This window comes from Netta rufina, assembly GCF_964035555.1.
Source record: "Netta rufina genome assembly, chromosome: 2".
In the NCBI taxonomy this organism is placed as follows: Eukaryota; Metazoa; Chordata; class Aves; order Anseriformes; family Anatidae; genus Netta; species Netta rufina.
The window spans coordinates 23,749,100-23,771,961 of record NC_140124.1 but is presented as its reverse complement, the minus strand read 5'-3'; the positions used below and the strand labels follow the sequence as shown (position 1 = coordinate 23,771,961).

The 22,862-nt window shown below is 39.6% G+C and overlaps 1 protein-coding gene across 2 annotated transcripts in view; it reads right to left on the bottom strand.

The window, feature by feature from the left end:
• Nucleotides 1-16,670, bottom strand: part of LOC311206193 (pituitary tumor-transforming gene 1 protein-interacting protein-like) — a 28,490-nt gene extending 11,820 nt beyond the window's left edge. The window contains exons 1-5 of one of the 2 annotated variants that reach the window (XM_084281433.1): nt 16,408-16,670; nt 13,870-13,922; nt 10,571-10,679; nt 6,492-6,600; nt 2,808-2,873 (exon numbers count right to left, since the gene is read on the bottom strand). In XM_084281433.1, the coding sequence (XP_084137559.1) occupies nt 2,808-2,873; nt 6,492-6,600; nt 10,571-10,679; nt 13,870-13,922; nt 16,408-16,507 (437 nt within the window). In that variant the 5' untranslated portion in view covers nt 16,508-16,670. Of the gene's footprint in view, nt 1-2,807; nt 2,877-6,491; nt 6,601-10,570; nt 10,680-13,869; nt 13,923-16,407 lie in introns of both variants that reach the window. The other variant, XM_084281432.1, reaches the window with a different exon arrangement.
• Between the last annotated feature and the right edge of the window lie 6,192 nt (nt 16,671-22,862).

Here is a 22,862-nt window from a genome sequence, read left to right as displayed (position 1 = left end):
GTTATTTAGGATGGACATTTCAGCACAAGGCACGTGGTTTTGACATACAACAAAATGTTGATATTGCTCGCAGAATTCCTTTTCTTTAGATTAAAGCTCTCTCTTTCTCATTTGTTGTTCTTTATTTCACCCTCACCAATCCAGTTTTCAAGAAATCTAAACTAGTCAGAATGACTCCTATCTAGGAAGGGTAAATAAATGCGGCTACACATCAGCTACATACTGCTGACATTGAAAATTATGCCTATTTGAGGTATTTTGTAAAGGTCATCTCCTGACATTAGACAGTGTGACAAACATTGATCGAGGGACCCAGCTTGTCAAGGTTCTTGAGGAAAAACTAGTATCCATATTGGTACACCTGAAGAAATGTAGCCAATTAGTCTTAGCAAGCTGTGTTGGGATGACTTGGCATTTAAAGAACATCTCATCATACCAACTCTGGAAGTATTCATAGTGTCAGAAAAGTTATCTTGGAGGATATTTTGCTATGATTTTTTAAAACCTTGCACGTAATAGTTAACGAAGCACAATAACCACCACACAACTAGATGAGATTATCCCTGAAGATATTATAACTAACAAAATCACAATGCAAGCACAGGCGTGCAGAGCACAGGACCTGTACTGAAAAAAAAATCCAAAGAATACCTACAAAGAAACAGTACAAAAAAATGCAATTTTTTATTTTCAGTGAGCTTGAGAGACAGAGCAATCATACAGCATGCTACATTCTAAAATATCAATTGCTTGACTGTTCAAACAAATGCATAACTTACCTTTTTATGTTAGTGTATTCAGGACATTTTGCCATCATGACTTGTTCCATCAAGCCAGGACATTCTTGCACAGAAATTACATTAGATGCTACCTTCTAAGCATACAATATCACTTGCCTTCATTTCTTTCTCTTCTCCCTACATCTTCAAAATCAATTAGTGAACTGCGAGCAGGCATTAAGCAATCCTACAGGATGGCTTCTGTTTTACTATAACCATTTACGTCTTCCCTACGAGACCCATTTGATTCTCTCTTTAAAAAAATTGAATAGAATTTAAGGTTTTAGACAAAAGTGCTGCAACAGCAGCATATCATGCCCAGCTGTTAGCTGCGTAAGACACAACACTGAATTTTTCAGATGACTTGTCCAGAACACAGAATGATTCATTTCATGATACTCTGTACCCCAGCTAGGCTCTGGGAATTCCATATTTTTCCTCCTGGTGCCTTTATGCACATCTTACCCAAAACCAATAGAATTCAAGACCAAGAACCAAGCAAAATCCTCTTTCTTTTCCTACCATCTTGTATTTTGTTGTGTGACGGCACCATTATCAGATGTACAGGTGGAAGCTGCTCAACCACAGGATGTAGCAGATTGCTAATAGACAAAGGCCGTCATAAATGTTTGCAGCAAGGCGGCCCTGGACACCTGTACTCTCACTGTCTCACATATTTAAAGAGTGATATGAGCTAACAACAAAACAAGAATAGATGGCTACCTGTGAATTAACACTTCCTGGAATGTTTCACTTGGTGAATGCCTTTTTTTTGAGGGCAGGAAACTATCAATGACTAATAGGAAGGACTAGTGCTAAGAGAACTGTACGTGGCAGCATTTCAGGAGAACTACGACCACAGATTGACACATCTGTTTCAAAATGAGGCAAAAGATGACACAACAGAAGGAAAGAAGGATATGAATATATGGAAAAAGCCCTTTTTCCATATATTTATGGAAAAGCATGTGACTAGCATCAAATGGGAGCCAGTCCCATGTTACAATAAATTGTTAAGCTAGTCATCGCTGCTAGATCAGCTGTGAGGGCTGGTCCCATGGACATACACCCTGTTACAGCAGTGTCTCAGATGAGCTTGAGAATTCAGAATTTACTAGAGTAATCACACTGCCGTTGCAACATGCTCCACATTAAGGTGTCAAAAGAAAGGAGTATTTCTGCATGAGAAACTTAATGCTTACACGCAAAAGTTCCCTGAGTGGAGTCAACTGGAAGCACACCTTTGCCCCTTGCAGTCCCTACTCACGAAAAATGAATCTGAGTTCAGGAGAAAACAGCAACAGCAGCAAAGGAGCTCACCTGCTATACGGCCACCAAGTATTTAGCAAACATAACCAGGAAGCAGCAACTTAGGATCAATTTCCTTTCCAAGTCTCTAAGGACTTAGACCCACACCTGACAGCTCCAAGCCTAGCATTAGTTGGGTTAGGACTCTCCTCTTAACTTGCTGAAGCTAATCCACTGTCAATCTCCAAAATAAAGACTTCAAAAGAAATTATGATTCAAAATGTACATAGGCTTGGTAGGTACCATGTATCACGATCTTACCTATAAGAACTGTTTATCTAAAAAACAATGTAAAAGCCATGAACAGTCACTTGAGAACTAAAGTAATAAAATCCTACATCTGGAGAGATGCTGTTCTCACTGAGCAGCGCTGTACCAGGGATGACTCTGTAGAACCATTACTCTTGGTTATTTCTACACAGCTTTAACAGAAATGGCAACGCGGGACTAAGTCTAAAACGAGACCTGACGCAAAGTTTTCCATTTCCTGAGCAAAATTCACGATATCTAACTCAGAGGCACCTGTTAAGCCATGGAAATGCAGTCTCCTAACCAGGTTTGCAAATCTCACATTGAGCCCAGTTCTGTAAAAATCCACTATCATGCCAAAGTTCACAATAGCTATTGGACTTTTTGCTTAGTGCTCTGTGTATTCCTTAGAAGGACAGAATACTCCTGTATTACCAAGAAGTGGCTATATATCAAGCTGCCAAAACCTACCTCTGAAGAGACTGTAGTCTTCGCTCCTCTCTCTTTCTAGCTAACTGTTCCTCTTCGTCATCTCGTCTACTAGAAGAATAACAAGAGAAGGAAAATGTAAGAGGAGAAAAAAACAATTTTAGTGCTAGACAGCGTTGACACTTATTTTTGAAAGGTGTTTAGAGTCTGATTTGAGACTTCTTCACAGTGATGTATAATTTCGTTGCTGTATAATTGAAAAAAAAAGTACAATTACCCTTTCACAATTTTCTTATACCCAAACATTTCGCCCACTGTAGAAATGTGCCATTCTAACTCCACAGGACAATTTAAAGCCTTTGAAGGACACATCGCAGACTTCTCCTGCTTGCCATTTTCCCCACGTGTCACACCCCATTTAGAGTAAGCCTACTACACACACAGTTAAGTTCATTGTTGCACCTTCAAAGAAGATTGATGGTTCCTAAGACTTCAGTGCCAGAACTATTTATCTTTCCCAACAACCATCACTATCCAATCTCAAGTTGGCCCCAGGAAAGCGGTCTGCATGAACTGTCTTGGCAGCTGCCTGCCTTGTTATGGAGTAAGCAAGAATTTACCTGAGTGCAACTGCTGCATGACTCTGGGAAATGCTGAATCTACATGGTAGAGCTGAGCTGTGCAGGTGCAGATATGCTCTACTGAATGCATGCTCTTAAGCTACATAGCACAGTAAGAGCTGCAACATACAGCCTTTGCCTGCCTTAAGGAAAGCTTTGTGACTTGCTTTTGAGAAAGCTCAGCTTCACTTATTCATCAGAGGTGCCACATGAGAGTAGCAGAACTCTAAAACACGTGCCAAACAATATTTGTCTGCTATTTGTTTCTGACAGAATTAAATGTCAATTCCTCAGGATTTGTGAATGGACACCTGCCATGATTCTCCAGAAATTGTTAATTTTTCAGAACTAAATACACTCTCTGAAGATGTCTGATTTAAATATTTACACTATTAACACACCTGCTAATAGACAGCTCTAGTACCACACATCTGCAACAACCAGCACACAAGTTAAGCAAGAGTGACATCCAGTGGTTAATTACAGCACATGTAATGTTTTAACAGATAAGAACTGTAAACCAAACTCAAATTTTCCATCTGCTCAATCATGCATTTGAACATGTTAGCTGTTTAAATGCAAGCCAGTAATTCAGAACGCACATAATGTTTCATGTACAAATGTTCTAGTCCCTTCATTTTTGTTTCCACTTGAAGAGTTAAAAAGTCTGGGGGACAAGCGGGTATTAGCAGCAAGAAACAGATGCACCTTTACTAGAAAGGCATCCTTTTGTTTGACTAATTAATTCCCCATTTTTGCATGTCCTGGAAGACCAGCAGCTTTCATTCTTGGGCATCCTTCTGCAAAACTACTTCATTGGAGACGCTGGTATCTTTTAACTATGCAATTGTCTCACTTCATCTTAGTGTTGCAAAATACAAAACCAACAAATCAGCGAAACAATGGTATAGGATTCAAAAAATGTATTTCTTTTCCATAACAAAAAAACACATAAAATTACACCTGATTCTAGATACTGCAAGGGAATTGAGTTTTTCCTCAAAGTCAGAAAGTCTGGAATTAACAACCACTTTTTTTTTTTAATATCCTGAAGTCATCAATGAGAGTCTGTTTATTATAGTTCTGCAATTAATTATATTGCAAGTACACGGAACCAGACTCAAAATCCAAATGAAGGATAAAAAATAATGAACTGAAACAATGCATCAATAGTCCTAGGATTTCTGTGGTAGGGATGGAACCAGGTGAGCCAACTACATCATTAATGTGGGCATTAATGCTTCTAAATATTCCTTGTTCAAGAAAAACAAACGAGTTTGTCATCTGAACGCTAATAAATTCTTACAGCTTGTAAATTCTCCAAAGGAACACTAATGCTTCTGCCAAACAAGGTTATACCTGAGAGATGAGAAGATAGATCAAAAACAATAAAGCAGGTCTAATACTACCCTTTTACAAATTTTCCTTTTTCTAATTTTTAAAAGTATAAAGTTGTTGGTGTTTTGTTTTGGTTTTGTTCTCTGTGGAAGAAGAGTTCCCAGACCTAAGGAATCAGAAAGCAAAAGAATTCCTGCTGGGAATGAGTGGGTTGAGAGCCAGTAATATCTCAGGTTTCAGCGTAATAATACGTTCTGGGTCTTCCTGAAATAATCTGGACCCCACTTTGACAAGACCTTTACAGCTTTTAAGTGTCAGAAGATTAAGCTTGACACCTCTGGAGCCCTGACATAAACCAACTCTCAACTACCCCTCTATATTTAGAATTAGATGTTACAGCAGTGATTGACGACTTAGCTAGTAACACTGAGGTCTGACACAAATCTCTTTTTGTGCAGGAATCAAGCTCTGTTTGTTGGCATGTCAGCCACTGGAACCAATACAGCTCTTCTGAGAGGAAGTTGGCAGATCTTACAAAAAACCTAAAACAGTCTTCGAGGCTTATCAGCACAGGGCTAAAGAGCCACCAATTTTTGCACTAGGATGGATTTGCACTAAGATGAACCAATCCACCAGGAAAACAGGTACATGCATCTTCCTCACGGAAAAGGGAAGGGAATTACAATTTTTTTTTCTTTTTTTTTTTGACAATTTTTTTTTCTTTTCCTTAAAAGCCAGTGTACCATTTTTCAGTGGCTTGAAAAAAGCCACTGCATGACTGCATAAATTATTAAAAAAAAAAAAAAAAAAGAATCCAACAAGAAAAATGAATTAGAAGTACTTGAAATAGTGCCAAAATCATTTCAGACCAAGAAATAAGGTCCGCATTTTGTTCACATGAGAAGTGCTGAAGCATGAAGGGTACAGAGCTAGCTGAAACTACCCTGCCCAAAAACCTAGAACTTCACCAATGCAGAGGAGAACATTGTGCTGTAGCAATAAACATAGCTTTTCAGGTGTTTTGTTATGAAGTAAGCACTGATAACTTCAGATGGCAGCACTGAGCCTGTGTTTAAGCTGCTTATCAACTGTTTCACTCCCACTTTGAGGGACATCAGCCAATCAAATAAGTACACCAGTAGAAAAGTTTTACAAGTCCTCCAAGATCTAAAAGACATTTAATTTTTGCAGTATTACTTTACTTGAAAATAAGTCAGTCCTCCTTAGTATCTTAGAGCAAAGAATTATCATCTTACATTTAGAATATTTCATTGACCAGGCAAACACACTTAGATACTGACAGCGTGCTGACAGACCCTGAAGCGAACTTTGAAGCATGACCACCAAACACTAGGATGTTGCTCTGTTACATGTTCCCCACCTTTTTGCTGTACCATGAGCTTGCCTTAAAAGAAGTCATCCATTCTGTTATCACAAGAATCAAGTATTTATTTAGCCATACAAATATTTCATGTCTGGTCTTAACAAGGAAATATAAAACATAGAATTGTAAAGCAATAGCTTATTTAAAAAACATGTCTGTAATTCTGCCCCTAACATCACTTCACCATCCTTCCAGCATCGTTTTCAGAATCACTCATGTCACTAAACCCCTCCTTTCTGTTGTCTTTTTCAAACAAATACAAAGTTATCATAACTAACTGCCAAATTAAAAGACTTAGTATGTTGGAAAGTAGAATGGCAGGTTGGCAGGTAGGGGAAACCAGCACCCAAAGTTAGTAAAGGAAACAAATAAATACACATTTACCTCTTGGAACGCTTTCTGCAGTAACAGCAGTAACAGCAACAGACGGCTATGGACACCAGAATGAGTCCAGCTATTACAGCTATGGCAATGATCAAAGCCTCAAAGTTTACTGAAAGATATGAATACATTCAACTTGTTAGACTACAGCATTAACATTTACCTTTCCAATAATTATTCCACTCTTTCCCAAACCCCTCCCATTTTTTTATTAGCTTTATGTACAAAAATCCCAAGTCACAACTCTGTGTAATCACCCCGATTAAAACTCAGCATATCATTAGAATTTAGGTACTATGCATGATCTGCACCGAGAAAACATTAAAACAAGCTGCTCTTTACATACAAGAAGTTATTAAACATTCATTCTGTAACACTTTGTATTACATAAATCTTCTGGTGCAGTTCCACAGTTTCATCCCCCAGTTGCTACCTCAGCCTCTGTACAGGGTGAACAAAAAGTCACGTAGGTGCAGCATTACTGTGTATACACTACAGGCAGCAGGGAGAGAAAGAGCAAAATCAAATGATATGACAGTATCAGGCAGGGGATTTGAAGGAGCCCAACAACAAAAAAAAACCACTCCACACTACCTAAGTCATTTCCTACATCCAAAGAGCAATTAACACATGGACAGGAGTTATTATTTTAACAGCATACATGTATGCTCTAACAACTATATCTGGTCTAAATTGAGACAGGACTGCATTCATAAAAGAAGTCAGAAATCTGTAGTTCTGGAGAACACATCCAGAGAAGCAAACAAACACAGAAAACATAAGCAAAGCAATGGACACAGCTCTGGGGAGCTATTTAAAGGGCGTAAAATGAAGTGACTAAGGGAGGTTCTAGCAACAGAGATTAAAAACAGAAATACCTCCACCCCACACTCTCTTGCTATTTCAAAGCATGATGGGGTGGCAGCAAAGCTTCACTTCTCCCCTCTGAATTCTGCCAAAATTCAGCAGCCTTATGCTGCCATAAAAAGCAGCTGCACATGCTACTTCTAGCTTTTACTGCTTTGGGGTACTAGTGATGAGCAACTCAAATTCAGAAAATGACTTTTTCTGAAAGTCTGCCCTCTCTGACCACATGCATAAGCCAGAGTTACTTCTGCTAAGTCTGTTACTTCTCCACTGACCTCACCAACTTGTGTCTAACTGACACGTATCTTTCACAGATCTTGTGAAAGATTAGATCCCAGCCTCGAAGATGGTATGATGGACAACCTACCAGTTTTCTAGTAGTTTCTTTTAACAGTCAAATCACACTGAAGCACAGCATATGACTTGGAGAGTATTCCCCAGTTTGATCCTGCAGTCACTGAATTTGGTTCTGTATCTACCTCTTGCATTCTAAAAACACCTTTAAGGCCTACCTTTTCTCAGTAGTGATACATTAACCAAGTCTCCTCTCAACATTTTTTTTTTGTAGGGAGACTGATTACACCCTATAAGAAACTGTGAATCATTGTTCCAGCTTTTAAATCATGATTTGTCATCCTCACATGAACCCTCTCTTTCTCAACATCCTTTAAAAATACTGACAGAAGAACCATGCAAAGTTTTCAAGTATTATCATAACAGTGCCACACACAAATAAAAGATCAACTCCTATTCACGAGCAGCAATCTGTAGTGTTAGCAACCTTTTTACTGCACCACGTCAACAACTTCACTGTTTATTCCCCTGAACCATGACAGCTCATTCCACAAGCAAGAGACATTCAGATTTAGATACCCCGAATCCCGCTATAGCTTTATGAGCCCACAACTACTTTATGAGCCCTGCCAATAAGACCATCCTCGATAATAAAACTCAAGTCATTTTTATGTGATATATGACAACACGCAGCCAAATCAAGCAGCATGCAATTCTATTAACAATAAAGAATTATTGTATGTATACTCTAAACACTAAAACAGCTTTAAAATTTTATCTCATTTTCTTGTGTACTGCTTACATATAACGTACACAGTTTAAGATAGAAGCCTCAACATATTGAGGGCCCCAAACAATATGAATTTTGATTAAAGAAAAAAGTTCTGCTAGTGTTTTACAAAGATCTTTCAAAATAATTCAATATAAAAAAAATAATCATGGGATGTAAGCATACAGAAAAGGTTGGATGCTCTAACTGTAGATTCCTTTACTTTATATATACAAAATTAAATGCAATCTTAATTTGTTTCATAATCCTTGCCTAGAATCAGTTACAATACTTCCCCGGTAGTTTGTGCTCTTTATTTACATTATGGATTCCTCAGAACAGGATACATAACAATCATTATTTGTCTGGGGTGACAAACATGAACGTGATGAAGTATATTTGCAGTGTCCCAAACCTACTGAACAGGTTAAAGCAGATTAAAGCATCAAAGCAACTATGAAGATGCATAAACTCGAACTTACAACTTCAATTTTGTTCCATAGAAAAATGTTGTAAACATTTCATAGAATCACAGAATGCTTTGGGTTGGAAGCAACCTTAAGGATCAGTGAGTTCCATCCCTCCCCCCGCCACACCTCTCACCAGAGCAGGTTGCTCAAAGCCTCATCCAACCTGGCCTGGAACCCAGGGGTGGGGTATCCACAGCTTCTCTGGGCAAATTTTTGCTTGTGCACTGTAATTTACTGGCTATGGTTTATAATACAGTTTAATATATAGTTCCTGAACCTACACATTTTCATATGAAAACATTTCACCACATGACTTCTCTCATTCTGTTACTCCTCTAAGTTATAAGCAACTAAATTTGTTCAGTGTTCTAAATATGGTTTCATCTCCATTAAGAAAATAAAGTATACTATTTATATTTTTAATTGCCATTTAATTGAAGCAAAAAGTAATTTGAAGTTACTAAGTGCACAATAAAGTTGTCAGTATCCAGTCTGCTTTCCTGTCTCAGCTATTTCTTTGCTTATTGTTTATGAAAAACAAAGCAATTAAGCTAATTTGTATTATTTTGCTTCCATACATTTTTTTTTCTTCACTGCTGGTTAACAATCTTTCAACATGTCTTATTCAATATAAAATTGCAACTGGAAGCCAGTCGTTTGTTTTTGAATTTTGAGAGCTGCAATATTCAACACTATTGCTGCAATAGTTGCAGCAACACTGAGCCAATGCCTGGCTCTTCATTTTATTCACAGAAAGGAAAAAACAAGCCCAGCACTCTCATGGGAAATTAAGTTTCCTACTATACCTGAAGAGGATACTCTCAATAAGACTATATGCTGCTGCATAGGATTTGTAAAAATATATTAAGGAAATGCAAATTTGTCTGTAAATTTTATTGGTTGGTTTATTTATTTACACTCTTTTTCTGCTGAGAATGTCCTTCAATACAACGTTTTCATTCTGTGTTTAAGCTACATTGAATCTAGAAACATAATCCATATCCAAGCCAGAAATCCCTTCTCTAACAAAAGTAAACTGATAAGAGCACCCTTTCTGTCTGTAAAGAAGTGCGATCACTGCTTTGCAAAAGGACACAGCACAAATGTCTTCCTCTACGGGCTAGGATGGAGTTAACTCCCTTCCTAGCAGCCCATATGGCTTTTGGATCTGTGGCTACAGCAGCACTGGTAACACACCAGTGTTTTGGCTACCGATGCACAGTGCTTGCTCAACATCAAGGCTGCTCTTTTTCTGACTTTGCTCCCCCTGCAGTGAATAGGTTGGTGGTGGGCAAAACACCAAGAGCAGGGCACTGCTGGAACATCTGACCTGAAATGACCAAAGGGAGATATTCCATACTGTGCAATGCCACAGTCAGCAATAAAAAAAAAAAAAAAAAAAAAGAGCTAGAGGAAGAAGAAGATGTCAGCAGCAGGTGGGTAGGCAGGAGGTGTTTAGTTTTCCATGGTGTCTACTTTTTAGAGACTGGCTGGGCATCAGTCTGCCTGTGGGAGGTGGTGAGCAATTTACTTTGCTTATCTCCCTGCTAGCCTCCCACCCCAAATCATAACTACTGCTTTCCCCCAACCCTCCAACCAAGTTATCAGTAAGTGGTAGTTGCATTTTAGACTAAACATACTCAAATCTCTCTCTCTACAGCAAAAGTAAAATTAGTACCTACTCCAGCAAACTCCCCATCGAGCATTTGAGAGCGAGCATAATGAAGATGATGGAAGAATGCTTCTTACAGGATAATCAATACAGGTGTTGTTGGTATAACACCAAAGGCACTGTGAAAAAAAAAAAAAAGAAAAATTATTGATCTTCAGAAAACAGTTTACCATCTAGTGCTCCTCTCCACAGAAAATATTTTTAAGTATGTACAATATCATATAGATGCATTGATAGCACTTAGTAACATGAAACCTACAAAAGTTTGGTACAATTCCAACATAAGCCCAATTTGAATTTTGTACCTTTAGGTAATAAATACTAATAAATATATACACTAACCTGAAAATATCTGTGGACAATCCAAGGTACTCAGTGCACAACCCAAACGGCTTTGGGTTTAGAATTACTGAAGTTAACAAAAATTACAATACCCCAAACCCAACCATTCAAAATTTTAAAGCCAGCAGTATCTCTGAGGAATACAAAACACACTTAGAATCTTACTTCAGCCCTATTTGGCTACCAACAGAAAGAAAGCCATAAAGAACTTTTACAGTTCTATAGAAAGTTTTGCAGTAAGATAAAAAAAAAAAAAATACAACCCATTAATAAGTTCTAGATAAGAGTAAAAGGAATCCTTGACAGAACGGGGTTTTGTAGGATTCATTACAGACAAAGCTCATGCAGAAACTGTGCTTTATCTAACCAGACTATCAAGAACATCTCTCACACATCCTCAGTTGCATAAAAACAGTTATCTTGCTCTCAAGAGTTACAAAATGTTAAATACAAAAGAACCGCTTTATAGTGGATTCTGTTCTCTTGCAATGAGCGAGGAAAGGAGCAAAACCAATGTATTCACATGCTGTAGCTGGTAGACTGAGACACAGACATTGGTAAAATGTGTCTAACAACGTTAGCTCAGACCATGCTTATTTTTGTTGGCCTGGCTATTTAATAACAAAAACTAGCAGCTCAAAAATAACAATACTAATAGACTGGAAGTCACTGTTAAACTTGGTTTGAATGCAGTGGTCACCCTGTACCAGATGACCTCACAATATTCACCGTCAGTAGCACCCTGCATAAAAGGCCAGCTGTATCCCTGTAACAGAGACTTCTACAGACAACTCTATTAGAAAGGTCCGTAGCCCTACAGGTAATAGCTGATGCTGCTACTAACCAGTGCAGAGGTTGAAGTAAGGAAATATTTCAGTTGACTTATTCCTGACACTAAAAATTGATCCAATTATCAAAATTGACTTTAAAAAAGCCTAAACACCCAGGGGCAAAACATTTCCTTAACTTTGATTCCTCTCTACACAACCCACAAAGGCAGGCTAAAAATATCTTATTTAAAAGCAAATCAAATGAAGCAGAGTATCACACAAAGCGAAAAATCTCAAGACATTAAGCAATAGCTATTTGCACATTAAAGTAGTATTTCAGGATTCTAAAGCTCTTACCAAAACCTTTATATGTTATTCCTTACAAAACAGTACCTTAAAGATAAAATCAAACACAACAGCATCTCCATAAAAGTACCAAGCGCTCAGAACTTCTTGATAAAAAACACAAGAAAGTTGGTATCAATCAACTCTAAGGACCAACCCAATTATAATTAAAAAAAAAATCTGATCTTTTGAATCACAATTCTATTTAACTGAACTAAATGGTAACATTTTATGGTTTGCTTGGAATTATTTTTATCTATTCACCAAAAGTTCAATTTTCATTTTTATCTGCTGCTACTGTCTACATTATCATCAGTTGGTAATTCCATCTACTGAGGCAGTTAAGGTAATTTCAGCAATCCTTTGTTTTCATATTGCTTACACAAATGCTAATGGCTTTATTTATAGCCTTTTTTTCTTTAAATGTATGCATGAATTGTCTGAATCAAGTCTAAAGTTACCTCCTCAAGGTTAACACTGATGCTATTGCAGCAGTTGCCCTGAGTCATCCGTCATTCAGCCATCAGAACAAGCCTGGACTCTGTAGCTGGTTTGACAGATTCGAGAATAAACTATCTGTAACTCTGTTAGCGTCTTCAGTGCACATCTGAAGGATTTATTCTGCTCACAAGGTGAGCACACAGTTCTCAGGTTAATAAAAGCAGTGCTCATAACGCCAGTCACAGCACCTACAGGCATCAGCTGCAGCACCTATTTGGAGTGACAGGCACACCAGTGGTAGTGAGGAACATTTAACCTTTAATAACACACATTTCATGTTTCCTAGTTTGTGTTTTTGAGGATTAAGAGTTCTTTACGGTATGCCAGGCTTATGATGACAAATAGAGGTCTAGCAGCACATAGTCAATGGCTACATCACAACACAATTTGCATTTTTCCCTTAAAGTCCTGCGGTAACTTACACATAACTTCAAGACTCCTGAAGCATTTCATTTTCAGTGACATCTGAAGTTAGAATTTGAAACACTCTCACTGTAAACATAGTAGTTTTCTTCTGCACTGCAGTGACAGACACATTTGGATACTTATCACAACCCTTATTGTGTAGCTATAAGGTTTTGAGCAAAGGGCATGGCATACGATTCCATTGATTTAAATATCTAGGTTACCACAATCTCATTGGAAATCTGAACACATTGCTACAAAAAGCAGTGATCTAGCACAACAGTCTGAAGCACTCAGTCTCACGTAGTCAGAGAAGCCAGTGTCTGAACAGCTACAAAGCACTGACCAGTCTGCCTCAACTGAACACAGTGCTAGTGCTCAGGGCATCTCTAGAAAACGGCATTTCTAGCTTGCCTACTTGAATTTGTCAGCTCTCATATTCTGGATACAAGAAATTCAAGGCATTTCATCCACAAAGGATTCAGTTCATCCAGCCCTCATAGAGGATGGAAATTTAACCAATGCTGCTTGAAAAATGAGGGTAAGAATCCAAACCAGTAGCAGCGACTTGCTCTGCTGCTCTGCGCAAGTACTGAGCACTCAGGGAAAGGGGAAGCCTAAGTACTGCTTGGTCACTCCTCTCCAGAGAAATACCCTGAGCAACCAAATCATGGGCCACCCTGTAACCCTGGGAGACAGGAAGCACAGTGGCTCCAAGGGGAAGAAGGACATCAGGCAGACAATTTTTACCAACTGAAGGCAGAAAAGAGCCAACTGATCCAGATTTCCTGTTATTAAGGGTAGTTCAACTATCTTCATCATTTTAAGAGAACTAAAAAAAAGAAACAACCAGCCAAATAAAACCCAACAACTCAATATAATATTAAGTGGAAAAAAAATCACCACATTCTTATCAGTCAAAAAAACAAGATATTTAAAATCTTACCGAAACATTTTTTAGACATTCTTCACAGGACCTATGGGACAACTCTGAACAGGCTGGAGAAAAAAAAAAAAAAAAAAAAACACACAGGTATAATTTACTTTTATTCAGTAACGTCAAACATTTAACGAAATATTTAGGGTCCCCCCACTACTAGGTATGTGCAATAATTTTGATTAAGTAATGAAAGCTCAATATTTTCATTCCAGAACTGTAGCAAACAGAGATAAAAAGCAGTCAGGTTTGACCTCTGAAATAGAAAACAATTTATGCTTTTGGAATTGAAGGTACAGGTAAGCCATCTCATCGAGAGAGGATTGTTACTTTAAGGACAACATGGGAAACACAACCCAAGAGCCTCCCGGTATCTCTGCTGAAGTTCTCACAGTTCAACATCACCAGTGATTTAGGTTACATTTTCAGTAACTGAACCACCAAATGAAGTAATGTAACATCCCTTAGATCCTTATCAAAAAGCTTTTCACCTTGTTTATCCTCAACTGCCTTCTTACGGACATATATCACATAGTCTATAAGAGTAATATAACCAAAAGTCTGGGGCTCAAAATATAAAAAGAATAAAATCAGACTTTGATTTACATACTCCGTTACAAAATGTTATATTACCATGAGTAACCAGGAAAAAAGTGTATAATTGTGCTTTATGTATTTCTCCAGGTCCCTTAGCTTACAAGGCACACAAGTCTTCCACCAGTCAGTGTTCTCTTCAAGAGCAGAACATCAGAAAAAAAAAAAAAAAAACACCTCTCAAACTGAGAACACACTCAGGCCCTCCAATGCACCTTGCAAAAGCAATATGGGTACCAGCATATTAAACAAAAGCAACCTGGACATGTTTGGACTCAAACATAGAAAGCTGACAGACTCCCTCTAATATTTCAAGGGGCTACTGTGATGTCTTTATCGGGGGGAAAAAAAAAAAAAAAAAAACATAAGCCACAGCAGCGCTACCAACAATCACTCGCACTATATTTTAGCCAACATTTGTTGAACACTCATTCCTTCTATTTTAACATAACGTCAACATTAAGTATCTAAGATGAATTTTCCCTTTATCCCTTTATTTAATTTTTACATGCCCACCTTGGTTTACCAAGAAGTGTCATAATTATTTCAATAAGCTACATCAGTTTCGCTAAAGCAGCTCCATTAATGTAATGCACCTTGCAGAGTCAGCCACAGCTTCATGAGGATTATATTCTCACAAGGAGATAGGAAAAAGCTAGTACTGTTCCTACATTTTTAGGAAATTACCAGAATCCAGCCCACATGTACAGGAATTGTAGTATGTTAATTATAACTAATTATGTTTTCAGTAACTGGAGCACCCATTGTAAAATGACGACCTGTGTGAGCTCACCTTCTAGGAGGTGTCCTCAAGGACCAGCGTAACACAGCTCCAGCACAAGGCTGGTCTTTCACAAAATACAGGTAAAACCTAGCAGCACAGACAATAAAGCCCTGTTTATAAAACAGCCCCTTTCCAATAGGCATGGAGGTAGCACACAGAGATTTTTTTTTATTGTGTTTTTTATTTATGTAAGGAAGACAGGGCTTTAAACCATCCATTGTACAGTAAGGACTGCCACATAACCTTAGGATCGGTGACCCTTTGGGGAGGGAGCTCCCTACTACGCCTCTAAAACCAGCACAACCACTCAGTCAGAAACCCTTCCACACCTACACCAAGGCTGTTCTTAGGCAGTTTGTGTTAATTTGCTCCCTGCCCACAGTCTCAGCTTAAACCCTTCTTATCTCCCATGGGCAAACTTCCAGGAAGTTTGAAAAAATAAGTTTTTCACTTAATCTCATTGCTCATTTCATTTCTTAAAAGTCCCTTGAATCCTTCCGTACAATATGGATTTGTAATTCTATATAATACGATCCTTTTCCATACCAGCAACAAACTTTGTGTCACGAGCAACCTCCCAACCTCACACAGAAATAAAAACGCACAAGAAGTTCAATCCTAGCGCACCCCTAAGCAGACTGACTGCCAAGGCAACCCGATTTTTGGCTCAAACCAAACTCCTCAGCTTGGCTGATGTCCCACACAGCTATTAGAAAGAAACTGATTAGCTTACAGTTGCCAGCAGGTCCCTTCCTCTCCAATAGCTGAGAGAGGCTGACTGCTCCCTTTCTCTTCTGCCTCAAGTCAGCTGTCCCAAAACCTGGAGATTTCTTATCACTCGTAAGCCTTACCCTCAAAGAACGGAGCCCCCGCAAGCTGGGCTCTAAGAGTACAGGTCAAGGTCCATCTGCAATACCCTAATGTAATGCAAGTACTGTACCTTTCTGGTCACATCTATCAAAGGCAAACAAACTGAAGATCCCCACACACACACCCCGAGCAGCAGGGCAGCGCCGAGCACCCCCGACCCCCTCGGGGAGGGCTGCCCGACCCGAGGCGGCGGAGGGGAGCAGCCTGGGGGGCTCCTGCTTGGGCTGGGAGCCCCCGGATGGAGAAAAGAGAAAAACCCCGAGCCCCGCGGCTCCCCCATGCCTTGCGGCCGTCCTTACCCTGCACCGGAGGGGTGGCGGTGGTGAAGGCGGCGGCCGCCATCCCGGCGCAGCCCCACACCAGCGCCAAGGCCGGCAGCCAGCAGCGCCCCGCCGCCATGGCGCGGCCCCGCGCCCACCGGGAGCCGCCGGTGATGGCGGGGAAGGGGCGGCCCTGAGGGCGGCGCTGAGGCGGCCGGGCTGAGCCGGAGAAGGAAGGGGAGAGGCCGGGGGAAGGGTGTCGCCTTCCGTGAGGCGTGGTGCCTTCCGCCGGGGGGCTCCTTGTCTTCCTCCCGGCAGCTCCTCGATCGTGCTGCTGGCGATGAGCCGCGCACCTGGCGCCTCTGTGGGCTGCGGCTTGAAAGGCTCACAGCATTCGTTGATGCGTATTTCTGATACGCCAGGCTTTGGGTTTAATTAATTAATTAAGTTGTTTTTTCCGGAAGGACCCGTTGCTGCTTCCTGCTGTCACGTTGCTGCGAGGAGCCAACGAGAACAGGCGTTGCCCCGAGTCAGGGTTGGCCGGAGAAGGGAATAAAGATGTTGAGGGAAATACGAAAATTTGCTGTGGCCTTCTCGTTTTAAGCTATTAACGAGTTGTTAGTTTTCACTGGTGACTCCTGGGGTCTTACAGATGCTTGTAGTGCTCATTAAAGTGTCTTAGGGTCCAGAAAATACCCAGATGGGGCTGTGAGATAGGAGATGGGGATGAAGGAGATGAAGCCCAAACTCTCTGAGGCAGCTGGGTACTAAGGGTGCACCTGAGATTTAAGGCGTCCAGATGGCAGTAAGACTGGTAAGGTGCCTGTCGGGTCCTTAATGGCCTAGAGTAAGAAGAACATTCTTCACAGTGTTTTGAGTATCTAACTTTAGACATCTGGTTCACATTACTGCAGAGATTATTCTCCCTAAAATCCCACACAGGAAGAGATAAGGAGCTCCAGAAACCCATTCAGGTCCTGGGAAATAGGGTAACTGCTAGTACCTCAGGTGAGTTAGGGAACAAACCTGAGTCTTGTTCCTTGGTTCTAACCTGGGCTGTTGGCCTTCGAAGCTGACGAGGTGGTATATTGCACCAGGATGGCTTTATGAGAGATCTGTCAGTTTCAGATTGGAAGGTGTCTTTACCTTGAATGAAATTCCAACCAATGCATTCAAAAATTATTTACATTTCATCTAGTGTATGTCATCTTTGGATTTTTGCCAGCAGCACTAGTATTTCTGCTTCTCTGTCTGCAGGGAGTGTTGGAAAGCCAAAGTGTGGGCTGAGGCACCATATGCAAATCAAGATGCTTTTACCTGAGCTTAATATATATATATAGCAATACTCATTCATGAGTTCTTCAGCCTTCTTGAGCTGGTTGAAGACAAAGTCTTGCCATGTGTTAAGGTCCATAAATCTTTATGCTCTGAAATGCTTTTTTTTTTTTTTTTTTTCATGTTTCCATACACTTGGAGCATGATGTTGGAATAGTAGAGGCACTCGGATGAGTGACAAACATTACCAAAGGCATGAACCTGCTCACATATATAGGAATAATTCAATAGACTACAGCTAAGAATGCATATGACAGAGATATGGAAACTCATGTCTATCTTTTCCAATGCAAAACATAAAGGGCAGTGAATACAACTATCAAGTAGAAAATGGAAAAGAAAAGTACTCAGAAGGAAATAAGATGCTTCAAGTATAGCTAGGCTGTGAAACTGTCTTTGGATGTTAAGGACGCTAAAATTTAGATTAGTCCAAAAACGCTGGATTTTTTTTTCTCCCCATGAATATGTCTGTTTGAAAGTATTAAACACCAAGATACCACCTCTGGTTCAGAAAGTAACTGAACCACGCTGCCAGAAGCTGCATGTGATTTCCAAGGCAGATGCATCATATGCTTGCCTTATTCTGATGTTGTTCCTTAGGCATTTGTTGTTGACTGCCTTTTCAGGCTAGATACTGAGCTAAAGTGCCCTTTAAATGACTTTATATGGCTGTTCTCATTATTTTTTTTTCTCAAAACCCTTTTTTATAATCCATATGTTTTTGATTAAATGTACTGAATTACGTTTGAGGCAGCATGGAAGTTCTCTAGCCATTTTTTCGTATCTTAGTTTCAGATAGTTTTAAGTATGCAGTGAAGAATGACTTCTCATAAAACAGCTCAAATACCAAGCCAAAGCTTGTAATTTTTCCTTGAATTGCTTCTAGCATGGTAATTGTAAAGGAAGTGTCTTTCAGCTGGAGCGAAGAGCTACGGGAGAAGGGGAAATAAAAGAATTTGCTGAGGGCTCTTTGGAAGAATGGCTGTATCCATCTTCTCTGATCTAGCTTTGCTATTCCTTTGGGGGACAAAAACTTTAACATATTTTATGAACAGCTCTGGTAATTCTCTCACAACAGACGAACCAGCTTTTTTTCTTGATTAGGTACCCACTTCCTTGGTAGATATAAATTCCCAGGAAATGGAGTGTAGAAGACATGAAAACATGATATACCAGGAGCCTGGGTTTGGAACAAGCACTATGTATTAAGACTACAAACAAACAGTCTCAAAATTTAAACAAAATTTGGTGTGGGTTTTTCTGTTTGTTTGTTTGTTTTCTTCCTATCATAACTCCATTTCAAATGGTAACTAGAACTTTTCTGTCAGCTCCATAAACTCTGCATGGGATTTTGAACAGGGTTCGTCCACGTGCATTTTCAGCAGCAGCTCTGGCCAGGGCACCTTTTCCTCACCTCTGTTCCAGTTCCTCCCCTGTGAGAGAAGAGCTGAAGGAGCCATTCACTTGGTAGCTGAACAAAGGACTGACTTGGCTGTTTTTCAGCTGGTTTGCTTTTTCATTATTACCCCTGGTAACAACCACATAGGTGAAATAGCAGTTATAAAGCCTGTGTGTTTGGTTGATACCCTTAATGACAGTATTGCTTCATCACCAAGTTTATCCAGCTTGTCTGATTACAATGTGCATAAATAATTCAGCTGATAGATCATGTAAGTGATTAGAATGCCTCTCTCTGTCTCTTTTTTTTTTTTTTTTTTTCCTTTTCTGTTTTCTTTGCTGTATTGGGCTTATGGGTATATGCTTTGGTAAAAGGTACCAGTAACACACCATTTAATAGCGTTGTTTTAGTTTGTGCTGACTGGAGCACAAACATTTCTAGGTTTCAGTTTGACATACACTTAGATCAGCGTTGTTCCCACAAAAAGTAGTCTGTGTTCCCTCTCTCTGCATGCTTGGTTTTGCATATGAACAAATACATTTCTGCTGTCCCGTAGTGAGCTGATGCTATTGAAAATCTGTTTTTCAGCTACGTTAGTGGTACCCTGTCTGGGTCACTGAGCAGGTGACCAAATGCTTGTGTTGGCACATCAGAGGAGGAATTGAGGGGATATAACTAATACCCTGTGGAGAAAGAAGGACCTCTTTTGTTTTCAGTTGCAGGACCAGCTTAATTGCATGTTGGCGTCATATTAAGGCTTCATTGAAGTCATGCAGGAAGGTACATGTGAAGCCTAGAATTTTGTTAAAGTAGGGTACTAACTATGATTAAATACCTACAGGGAGCAGACCTGCTGCATGTATGCCTTTATATAGTCATCCTTCAGAGGGTATTCAAATTCTAATAAATTAGCTTTTACAACTCTCTTCTTCAAATATGAATTATTAAAATATCATTTTATAGAGGAAAAGCTCCCGCCACAAGTTGAGGCTATTTCTTAAGGTCAAATAAAAGAACATTAGATCTTCCAGATAAAAATCTTTCTTCTGCCTTAACCAAATAACCACCATTTTATAAACAATCTTAATTGAAACAGAACTCATAGAGATCTTAATGATTAGAAGTAACATCATAAACAGATTAGCTCCAATCCTGAAAATGAATATTTGAGATGTTTTCAGGGATTAGAACAATGCAGTATAGAGAGGAATTGATGTGTGTGTGTGTGTATTTTAGGTTTTGCAATTTTGTTATAAATACGATGGCACAAATTCATCTTTCAGGCAAACCCTGTAATTAAAACAGAGATTAAATCAACTGTTAACGGTCTTAATAAATTCAGACATGATCAGCTGAACACTACTGGGACAGTTAAAATAAGTCCGCCTTCTCAGTTGATGGGGGGCCCTTCTCTCATGCAAGTAAGATTTGCACCTACAGTGCAAAGACAGAGCCTAGGGGTATGTATAGGATCAGTTCAATATCTTTGCTACGGGAGGTGGTAAGAAGCGTCTGATTTTTCTTTGTGTGTCATTGTCATACTCATGTGATCACACACTTAATATCTAGGTAGTAAATCATACTTTTTAAAGAGTATCTACATAATTACTCCATTATCTTGTGGCTCTAACTGAGAGATAGAAATGTTAGTCTCATCAAAAAAGGCGTATCGTGATTTTTTCCCCCTCTGATTCCCACAGCTCATATTACATATAAGGCTTTTCTGGCAGGGGAATATTTGTGAATATCACTGCTAAACTTGGCAGAATGGTTAATGGTACTGAATTGCAATCTAATTGAATTATAGTCTACCGTTAGATTTATGGTAATACCTCTGCCCAAAATGACAAGCCAAGTGTTTCAAAGATTGTATTTCAGTAAAATCTGGCAATGCATAGACAGCTGTTAACATTTAGTCCTCTCAGATATTTCAAACAAGGGAGAGCATTGAACTTTCTGTTATAACTTTTACTGAACAGAACAGTTCTAGCAGGATGGACTAGTTTATTTTGAAAACCATGGACAAAAGCTAATTGGTAAATGCAACTTTTCTGGATGGAAAAAATGATTTTTATTTATTTATTTGTTTGTTTGTTTTGTTGTTGTTGTTTTTTTTTTTGACTGAGAAGTGTTGCACCAATGGATAGTATTTAAAAAAAAAAAAAAAAAGTTGGGGACCTTGGCACAGGGTATTATTCAGACCTCCCAAAAAGGTTGTTGCAGTCTTGGTAGGAAAAGGAGTCTTCATTGTAGGAGTCCTTCCTTGCACAAGTGTTTTCAGGTGGATCAGGTAAGATCAGCTGGATCAGACTCCCCTAACTGCTTCTCTGCTCAGTTCTCACAACCCTGGTTGTGCTGGGTGATCCTGTGTGACTATTTCAGTAGTGCATTGTTGAGAGGAATGGGTTAAAAACAGGAGGTTGGTGAGGAGGATGGCATCAAAACAGAAGGCTGGTGAGGAGGACTGTAAATATGCTCAGGTGACCTTGCAGCTGGGAGTGCGTAAAGTCTGGGGAGCAGCAATGTAGAAAAACATATAAATTATGCCTGCTGCTGTTTGTGCTCTGGGTTTGGTGAGTGGCACATCTGTGCAGAGATAACATGGGTGTTTGGTGAACTCAGAGGCACCCTATGAGAAGCGCTTGAGCTCCTGGCCTTGGTACAGAGGAGATCAAAGAAAGGTACAGCACCCCTGTCACTGAAAACTGTGCTGACCAGCATTCAGTCAGCTGTGAAATAAGATCAGCAACTCATGATTTCTCGTGGCTTGCTTTCTGTGTTGTGGTTTAACGAGGCCCCGGCTTTCCCTGGGAATGTGGCTACAGAGCCACACGGATCACGGCGCTCTGCTTTCTGCTGCTTAAAATTGCTGTTGCTCTCTACAGAAACCTATTTCCAAGATTGTGTTTTCCCCCAGAATAAATAGAATTCTCTATTATTTTATATGTTATATAAGTATTTGTGGACCTAATTGTATGTTTTGCATTGATCATTGGTTTTGCCTTATTAAATTTCCTTAACCATAGCTGGAACAAGAGAGACATTGTAGAACTGCGGTCAGCTGGGGGTAGGGTAAACAGGAGCATCACAAGATAGGGCAGCCCAACGAAAGCAGGGCTTTTCTGTTGCATTTCAGCAATGACTGACTCCACTCAATTTAAGCTATTGGCTTAGCAAACTGACAGAAAATACCCTTTGGCTGCCATTTCCCAGGCCTTACCTAACTTCTGAAGGATTTATTTTGTTAAAACTGATAAAGATCAGCTAACAATTTAGTGCCAAAGTATGGGAGAAGTACTTACCCCATGGCTGCTCTTATTTAGCCCATTTTCTACACCGTGAGGGATCCAGATTTTCCCTTGACATTTCACAATCTATAAAGTAGGACTTAACAAGTTTTAAGTTGGTTACTGGATCTTATTCTCAATACAGCACATTTACCGGCTTGTCAGCGCTTCAGCTTTGCTTTCCCCCTGCAGCACACTTGGATTTGGTTCAGAATGCTGTACCTATCTCACACAGCTCTGTCCTGACTACTTTTGATATAAAGTAGTTATACAATTTCCTCCTGGAATCAACTGGAGTAACTCGAGAATTGAATGCCAAAACATCTTGCTGTAGCTTCGATCTGTCTTCCTCTGTTCATCCCCTTAATTCAGGAGACTTAAGAAGCAGTTGTATTTCTACCTAATTATTTGCCAAGAGTTTAATGCAATACTAGTTCCACACCACTGAAGAAATCCTTTCTGTTCTTTCATTT